The sequence below is a fragment of the Galeopterus variegatus genome, unplaced genomic scaffold (assembly GCF_000696425.1).
Source record: "Galeopterus variegatus unplaced genomic scaffold, G_variegatus-3.0.2 Scaffold4753, whole genome shotgun sequence".
Classification (NCBI taxonomy): domain Eukaryota; kingdom Metazoa; phylum Chordata; class Mammalia; order Dermoptera; family Cynocephalidae; genus Galeopterus; species Galeopterus variegatus.
In genome coordinates, this window is record NW_007730864.1 from 181,928 (window position 1) to 191,825 (window position 9,898).

The window sequence follows — 9,898 nt, forward strand, 5'->3', positions numbered from 1 at the left end:
CCCTTCAAAATTGGAAACAAAAATTTTAAGTCAATATTAGCAATGCTGTTGCTACTCCCTGACATTTATTTTGAAACATTGGATCTTATTTTTTTCCTAGTATAGGATCGTCATTTCTTTTCATCTCTTTCATGTATCTTTTAATTAGATAAGTGGTATTTGGGTACTCATGTTGAAGGTATAAGGTATGGTTGTTGATGGTAACCTACAACAATTATAACACTGTGAATTCAATTCAGTTATTAGGGCTTCCATTAGTGTTAATAATGTTGTTGTTGTTATCGTAACAGTTAACACTGAGCACTTACTAGGTACAAGGTACTTTTCTAAATACTTAGTTTTTCATTAATTCATTAAATTCTCACAACAACCTATCTTGATCAATTGCACCGTTTTGTGTTTTTTGCTAGTTTCTGATGTTCTGGAATCAGTTACACTTAGCACTGAGTCATCAAAGGAGACTATAGGTAAAAATGTTCCCCAATTGGAAGTCAGACTTGTGTGCTTTTCCATCTCACTGCAAAAGTCATCTTTCAGTGTCCTCACGCTTTGTGACATTTCATAGCCACCTGCTGCTTCTCATGTCTTGTCTGTGCTCATCCACAAGTGGGTCTTAAGGGTTATTATATATGGCATGTTGTGCTAGTGTCTGTTGTATTGCTATGAAAGTTTCATAATTTCCTTATTTAGTTTCCTTTTACTCTGAATGAAAAATTTCATTTTTTAATTATTTTTTCACTATGAATATGTACATATATGCACATTCTATTTTTCATTTTCGTATTATTTTTAGGATTCATCCCTCTGCTTTCTTTCTAAGGATTCACTCTATACCTTTTTTTTTTTTTTAACTAGAATCCTTATACAAAAATATGTAAGGAAGCAAACTTTATCTGCTTTGCTTCAGGTAGAAATTGCCTTAGACTCTGCCAGCTGTTGGGGGGAGAAAAGGGATTTCCATACAGCACACTGCCTTCATTTCCTGCCTTCACTTCTGCCCTCCGAACTTGTAGCCATCTTCATAATCTACCTAAATGTTAATTATTCTCAAGAATGTATCTGCTTAAGATAGCTAACGTCTGTTTTCAAGCTAAACACAGGGTTTCGTTATGGTGCACTTTGGGCTGCCCATCACTAACCAGCCATTCCCTGTTTCTTCTCTAGCACCAGCTGAAACAGATTATGTATATCCCACTGCCAAAGCACCACTCAGGCCAGAGGAGCCAAAGACTGATGGTGGTAAATGTTCTCGTGCTTTGATTCATTTATTCAATATATTTTTAATTAGCATCCATTGTGTCCATGGAAGTTGAAGCTGTGGTACTGGATCTACAATTGAACAGATTTGAAGAGCTATAGCTTCCAATGTTCTTGGATCCTTTGCAGTAATAATTGACTCTATATACAGAAATAAATTGCTGTTTCTTTGCTAGTATCTTAAGTTTGAGGCATAATAACATTTGAAAGCTAGTTAATAATAGCTAAAACATAAATGTTAGTTGGAAGATTAGTATTATAGAATAAAATTTTCCTCTGATTTTTTTCTTTCTTGTTTAAACCCATTGTCCTATCTTTAAAATTGTGATGCAAATTTTTAAGAGAATGACGTGTGTTCATATTCAAGAACTATAGCTTGATGTCTTACAGTTTTTAAAATGGTTCTCCTTTGATACAGCTGTGGAATCTGTTACATATGTGCCTGAACCACCTGAGACCACGCTAGGTAATAGCGCAACCTCAGCAGCTCAACTGTGTGTGCTTGCTGTTTTCACTGCCACCGTCACCTAAGAGCCGCAGGGTCTCTCTCACTGTAAATTCATGTCACACCATCATTCTTTGTCACGGGAGTTAATTTTCTTTCTAAGTGCTCCTTTCTGTAGCCATTGTCCCAAAATGTCTCTTCTCCTATTTAGTTTTGTGCCAAGACCTTAGTCTTATTCTCTACTTAAGTCAGCAAAATGTTGACTCTAACACATCTTTTTTCCTAACATTGAACATTCTGCCAGCTTGGCATTGTGCTGAATGTTTCAGATAATGCTTTCTTTGTGTGGTGATCCATTTACACTTTCTGACCTACATCATACTTTTCATTAGCACTCATCCCATCACATTCACTTGTGTTTGTTTGTTTTCTCCATTATTTAAATGAAATTCAAATGCTTCTTAACTGGCTCATCATGTAACATTTTTTAAAATTACTTTTTTCCTTTGTGATTCCTATTGAATATATCTTTCTAGCATTGTTAAGGAGGTAGGTTCCTAGTGTGGAGTGAAGATTTCATAAATATTTTGTAACCTGGCATCTCTAAGCATTTTAAAAACTAAGCACATTATGAAGTTGGAATGCTGTTTTGCTGCAGACTTAGAATTTTCTTTATTTTTTTAAGTCTATTTGTTACCATCCTATTTGTCATCTGTACTCAAGGTGTGTCAAGCACTATAGTAACCCTGCATACTTTCCTTCAATTACCATAGAAACGTCACCTCTGCCTTCTCAAACTATTATCCTACCCAGCCCAGATGAGCCTCAGACTGAACCCGGTAAATACATTATTTTGTATTTCATTTAAGAGGTGAGTGTTTGCAGAATGACAATATGGTCACGTCTAGACATCAGAAGACCTGACTTCATCACTTTGCTCACAGTCTTTGCTAGGTGATCTTACCTGTCAGATGTCCCACTCTCCATCCACCATTAATAACAACTCAAATGGCAGCGTTGTGAATATTCTTTAGGGTGTGGCTGAAAAAAACCTTTCAGCTAGTCTGCAAGTGTTTAATTCAGGAAGTAGAAATGTTTCTGGGGAAGATTGTTTATATACATTAAAATATATGTCTACTGTAATTTTAATTACTTTATCACCTCAACTAGTTTTATAAGTTTTGTGGTCATGTAAAAAGTATTTTAAGATATCTAATTTGTGTTTGTGATTAAAAGAAACCTCCAGAGACAGGTGGCACTGTACAATCCGCATGAACAGACACAACTGGCTAGTCGTCTTGTCACTATTCAGGTGCCTTACTTCTTTCCATTCCTTCCTACAGTGGTTTGGCCATTTCACTGTATACAAAAGGAAAAACTGAAATCAAACCAATCACTTTGGCTAATCATAAAGCTTTACTTGATGGTGGAGTAGGAAATGAATAAAGACAAATTATCAGCATGGGTAACTAAATGTGCCTCTTCTTACAAGAAAAAATTCTCTCAATACCTAGAGGTTTTCATAGGATGGAAATTTATCATAAATAAGCCCAAACTTATGTTTTGATTGCCATTAAACTATTTTATACAGCCCTATTTCCAAGGGAGATATGGATACTAATTTTATTCATTGTCCTCTGAAATATTCTATTAAACATTGCCTATAACCTCTACAGTTTAATTTTTACCAAAATCTTAGATTGACTACATTAATGGAATCTATATAAGTTACATCTAATTTTTCCAAAGTTTTGTTTTTAATAACCATAATAAACATTACTGAAATGTCTAATTGTAAATACTATTATTAATGATTCTTACCTCATTCTATATAATTTTTCTTCCTTTCGTTTTTGACAGCTGGCAGGTATGGAGGTCTGAACCCTTAACTTCGATTCTCGTTCTGTATCAATTTTCATGGAATTGCTTCCTGACATCACTATACCTTCAGATGGTCTTTTTATACCTTAGAGGAAGCAAATAGCATTTAAGTTGGAATCTCAGCAAGTGGAAAATCAGAAAAATCACAAGACTATAAGAAACTCTAGAGTCATAGAATTTTATGATTAAAAGGTTTTTTAAAATCATGTAACTTTTGATGAAGAAGTTGAGACTGTAGACCAATGATTACCAAAGAGAGCTCTAAACCCCCTGCCTTCAGGCTCCTAAATCGGTGCATTCTCCAGCATATCTTGGTGTTCATATCTCTACAGGCAGGAAGAGTCCGCTGAAACTATTGTATGCCTTAAATATTTTGATTTAATATCAGGAAGAAGCCTCTGCAAACTCCTTCAGAAACTTCTAGTGTCTAATAACTATTGTTTCCAGCAAGCATTTCTTAAGGTGTCTGAAACTGCATCACACTGATACCATTTTGTTTCTTTTTATATTTCTTTATCCCAAATACACTTTAGTTCAAACAAATAAGTTGTTTCCACAAGCTGCAACATTGCATCTGATAATTCCTTTCCTTCAGCAGTATATACTTTCAATTTTCTTAGTGAAAAACAGTTGGTTTTTACACTGAATGTCCTAGAACTACTTTAGGAATTATCCAGCAAAAGGAATAACTCTCCAGTAAAAAGTGTCCCAGGTGTTCAATTTCTCTTCCCCAATATAACCTGTAAAAATTGTGTTTTGTTTAGTAAGATAAGCTTTTTCCATTAGCACTTTCTATTAAAATGCATTCTAAGTTTGGAATATAACATGGTAACTTTGTTTTTATTTAGAAAAAAAGTGTATGTGTTTACATTTAGAATAGCACACCTGGACAGTCTGATAAAATGATGTGAACTTGTGATAAGAATGAATTCCTGTTACTATGAAATGTATTTTCAATCTATTTAAAAGGTATTTGACGTAGATTTTTCTGAAAGTCCAACAGTTTCATTTTGCCAGCTGAATATCTTGATGTCTTTTAATGTGCCTTTTTGTTTCTGAAGATAAAAAATTATCTTCCTATACCTTTCAGATCTTTAGGAGCTTTAATTGCAATATTTGCTATGTATTAGGTCTTCGGTCACTCAGCAAACATCTTTGAGCTCCGAGAGGCTTACGTTCTGTGGTTCTTGAAGAGCTCAAGAACTCCAAACCTATATCCTTTCTTTTAGCTCCCAAGCAGACACCGCATGTGCCTCCCAAGCCAAAGACATCACCACGCCCAAGAATCCCACAAACACAACCAGGTAAATTATATGTTTTATATTTTAGATTGAAAAGTTTGAGGTTACTGGGGTTAGTTATTCTGTTGAGTTATAGCAAGTTGTGTTTTTAACCCTTGTAAAACAAGTTTTCCTCTGTAACCTAATAAATATTTATTTTTAGACTTTATCGAAAAGTGCATCATTGGACTAGCTTACTCCACAAAGCTTCCCTAATGTGATATTTAAGATGGGACAGACAAGAATGGCATTTCTTAGAAAAAGTAGCCTGTCTACTCCCTTCTCCTCTCCCAGTTTAACATTATATTCCTATCTATTCCACTATCCCTGAATGTGCTTCTCTGTGCCAGTCACCTAATTTAAAATTTGTCATTAATACGTGGCCTGTTTACACAAAATATCTGAGGTACACCTACCCAGTATACAAGGAAAGGAACCTGCACTACCACTGATAGTCTGGGGAAAGGAAACTATTTAGCACCATCAAAATTACGCTTGACCCAGGTAGTAATTCTGGACTCTCACCACAAATACTTGAATCATATCTCAGAATCTCTCCTGGGGGAAAAAAACCCTGTGGTTTTAGATACGGTCTCCAGCATATGATTCTGAGAGAAATTTTATACATTTTTTTTCTTTAAAGGAAACTTCCTTAAAAGACTATTTTATCTTCCACATCTAAGGATTTTAAATCTGCCTTAGTGCATTTTTTAATCTGTTGTAATTAATTACTAAAACTTTGCTATGAAAATAATATATTCTGACACATAAATATATGAAGGTCCCAAGGCAACATTCCTAGAAAGAATAAGAAATTTTAAATCATAACAATAAATACATTTGAAACAATAATAAAAAATAACTAATGATTAGTGAATAACTAAGAATAGGGATAAAATATATCAAAATTTTAATAGAATAAGGATAAAAATATGTTGAAATTTTTTAAAAAACAGTTGTTAAATAAATACATCAAGATATTAAATTCGTTGACAGGAATCTAAAATTTACCTTTAAAAATCAGCAGATGAAATTATATATGAAGAATCTCTCAACTTTTTATTTGAATATAAAGCATAGAACAAGAATATAAGAGAAAAGAGAAATGGAAAGAAATTTAAAAATTATAAAAACTTGATGAATGTTATAAAATAAGAGAAAAGATGAAAAGTAAGAAATACCAGGAGTTAAGACATTTAGGCTATAAATTCCTGGTTAATAAAACTTTTTTAAAGTAAGGAAATATGAAGTAATAGCAAAATTTTATTTATAATTTTATCTTTTTGAGCTGTACTTTGTACTTATAAAAATGCAGTATAGCAAATCAGGAGTCTACTCTAATTTCTTTTTTTTTTTTTTTGTCTTTTTTTTTCCGTGTCCGGCAACGGATCGCAACCCTCAGTGTTGCCCCCGTACCGGACCGGGGACCGGCAACGGGATTGCAACCCTCGGTGTTGCCCCCGCGCCTCGCTCAGCCAGTGAGCGGGAACCGGTCTGTATGTGGGATCCGAACCCTCGGGCGGGAGCGCCGCCGCGCTTCCCAAGCGGCACACTATCCAGTGCACCACCGGGCCGGCCCTCTAATTTCTCATTATTGTATTCTCTTCTGAGTTTCAAATGTGTTTAATTTTGATTTAGACCTTTGGCCACTCTTTCTTGACAAGATGTGCAACTTCAGAATGGATAGATTGATGTGCTGAATGCATTCCACTCTCAGACTTCCAAAACCCCAGAGTGGCTGCCAAACTGTAACTAGAGAGCCTCCTGGTATTGTCCCCACTGTGGCAATTTCTAGTCCATCAGCATCGCTTGGGGAGAGTAGCTGCAACCCTAAACTTCTGGCTTTGTCAATGCCACCTAATCTAAGGAAACAATTTGGAAAACTAATCATGAAAAACGAAATGCTTTTTATTCCTCTTAAAAGTGGGCGAAATTGGAAGTCCCCCTCCCATAATGAGAATATGAATCTTAATAGGTCCAAGCAATATCCTAGATTTTTATAGTCTTTCAAGGATATGTGTATATGTACACATATGGTGTGAATCACAATATAGTTTAAAGACAGATATTCAAATCCTAGTACTTTCTCCCTTACCCTTGGCTCGCTCTTATAGATTTCAAAAGGCCATTTGGGTGGGAGAATGTTCTGCTTATATGTACAATACCAATGCAAATCATTATCGTTGCTCTGTTAGATAAGAGCATCATCTAACAATAGTGTGTACAACTTAACATGCAACACAATTTTGTTCAGCTGCTACTTTTTTCAGAATAAAATTCTATAATTGAGCATGTCACCTTTCTTGTTATTTTTACTTAAAGTATGTTATAAATTAGCAAAATTTAAATCTATGTTTGGCAATGGAAGGCAAAATGGGATCCAAAATTTGGAACAAATCATCAAGAATATTTTATAGGTCAATAAAGATTTAATATTTAGATCTCTGTGTTTGCAGGTAATAGTCAACAATCCCATTGTTAAGTTTATACCTAGGGATTTATAACCATCAAAATTGTGGGTACTCCTAATTTTTGTAGAGGCACACAATGTGAAAATCAGAATGTGCTCAGATTCTTCAATTCCAAATCTGTAAGGATCCTTGAGAAGTGGAAAACACTTCATAGTAGGAAAAGTTTTGCATCGTTTTGATATTTCACATTTGATTCTTACAAATCTGTCCCTTTGAATCAGGACAGGTTTATTATTTCCACCTAAAAAATGAGAAGCAAATTAAACTCTGACCTGCAGAACTGAGATATAGAGGGCCACCCACGTGTGTGGATCTAGTGGTGATGTCTGGCCCTCAGCATTTGGTTCAAGTCTTGACTCTGGAACTTAATAACAGTGTAACCTCAGGCAGAAAATATCACCAACCTGAGCCTCTGCTTCAAAGCTATACTTTGAAGTATAGCTGATAACTCCTTCCTCCCAGCATTATGGGGAGAATCAAAGTGGATAATCCTTATAAAGGCATTTTTTAAATTGTAAAATACATTATAAATAAGTTAGACATTTTTCCCTGGTGTCTATTACATTAGAACCTTATTACCCCAAAGGAGAATGTGTGAAAAGACAATTTTAGTTTGTGACCCGCTTCACATGAAGGTTTATTGGGGGCTTGAGAAACACAGGGGGAGTAGAGAGTGGCCCCCCCATTCCATCGCATCACTCATTTACCTTTCTGCTCTTGCCAGAGATCACCTGCAGCTTATCCCCCATGCTTACTAGGACTCAAGTCTGACTTCACGATCTTTACCTACTTTATCTTTAAGGAAAGACGTGACAGTGGGTTTAAGAAGTCAAGCAAACATATCCAGAAAAGAAGAGCACTCTTGCATTAATTTAATTGCTGTCTCCTCTGAAATGAAGATTTCAAAAGAAGTTTTCATCCTACCCCAATGCTTTGTCAAATTTCGCAGTTTCTTAGACTTCATTTTTCTATAAGTATCTGGAATTCTAACTGATATATTTCTAGAGCTTAAGGTTTAGTTTTCTGTCTGACTTCCATATTAGTAATCCTCTATTTTATCAGTGTTTCAGGCTTACACCTTGTCATTGCCTTATGTGTTAAACATGACTGGGAGATGCTGAAACCAAATGACTCATGATCTGAGTTCTGTTTTTCAGTTCCCAAGGGGTCCCAGCATGTTACTTCAAAATCAAAAACATCACCAAGTCCAGAAGCGTTATACACTACACCTGGTAAATGTTTTATTTTATGTTTAAGCCAAATGTGTTCTACTATAACACTCTGCTGCAATGAAACATGAGAATTGATAGATGTGAGGTCAATATTTCACTTATGTTCAAGTACCATGTTGTATAATATGTGGTATGATTATTTCAAAGGTTCATAAGAATTGTATTGCTCATGTAGTAAAGCCATTATTACAGTCAAAACGCATAGAATTATGCCAAGGGTAGAATATCTTTCTTAGGACTAAAGTTCTCTTATTTCTCTGACTTACAAAAAAATAACCTGATGATTTTAACTATGCTATGCTCAAATGCTTCACCAGACAAGATATAGAGAATTTGGTTTTTTCCCACAAAAATGTTAACATGGTGTTTCACAAATACAAGGCAATGATGTTTAACTGTTTAGTTTCATAAATTTTACTATATCCAACATTGAGTTATTTTCCTGTCAAATTCTATTTTACAAGGTTATGAAACACTAGCTTGAGTTAAGATATTTGTTTCATCAAAAAAAATGATTTCTTTAGTCAAAAATATTTTTTGCCTATCATCTGAGAAAGCCTATTTTTCACTTTTTGGGAGAGTAATCTAATATTTGTGGGAACATTCATGGTGGTGACTGCAAGGACCCAGACATTTTGTAAGACTTACCACAACTGCTATTTACATAGAGTCCTCAAATGACCTTAGAATGACACTGTTAGCTGAACAATTCTCTCATAAACCAAGCCAAGCTCATTTTTGACTAGAGAATCTGGGAAATAATACAAGTTTTTTTTCTCTTTCCTTTTAAAGGTACAATTATTATAAATTCTTAGACGCTTCTAAAAGCGTATAGAACATTCCCAGAACTAAAGGATTTCTAAGCTATAGTTTGAAATGATTGCATTTTGGAAGCCTGAATTCACTTGCTATACTGTTTTCCAGATTGTGTAAGTGGAAAGTATACTGCTGCTGTGATATAATAGTCAGGTGGTTTTGGTGGTGGTGGGCTAAAGAGAGAAGCTCCTTTTCCCTGAAATCTAGAATTTAAATTTGTGCCACTAAACACAACAGTTAATATTATAAAACATAAAGTAAGAAAAAGCTGACCTTGCCACTCGTAAAAGGTCAAATTATTTTTAATTGTGGGAAAAAAAATAACAGAAATTGAGTTGTTAGATAACAACAGTAGATTTGAGTGATTTTCTTTTAATTTCCCATTTCATTATATGTAGTATCAATGTATCTAATAGTTACGTTTTTTTCTTCTTTTTTAACATTCACTGTTTGCCTTAATTCCACCAATACCTTGTTTTTCACTGAAACTCTAACCCCTAAGCTTGAACACTAGCA

The 9,898-nt window shown here is 34.7% G+C and overlaps 1 protein-coding gene across 1 annotated transcript in view; it reads left to right on the top strand.

Annotated features, from left to right (window-relative positions):
* The window catches only part of LOC103603700 (target of Nesh-SH3-like), a gene marked incomplete at both ends in the record, with an annotated part of 140,689 nt that overhangs the window by 121,370 nt on the left and 9,421 nt on the right, over positions 1–9,898 (top strand). Inside the window, 2 exon segments of the mRNA XM_008588272.1 lie at positions 4,813–4,887; positions 8,492–8,566. Coding sequence (XP_008586494.1) covers positions 4,813–4,887; positions 8,492–8,566 — 150 coding nt within the window.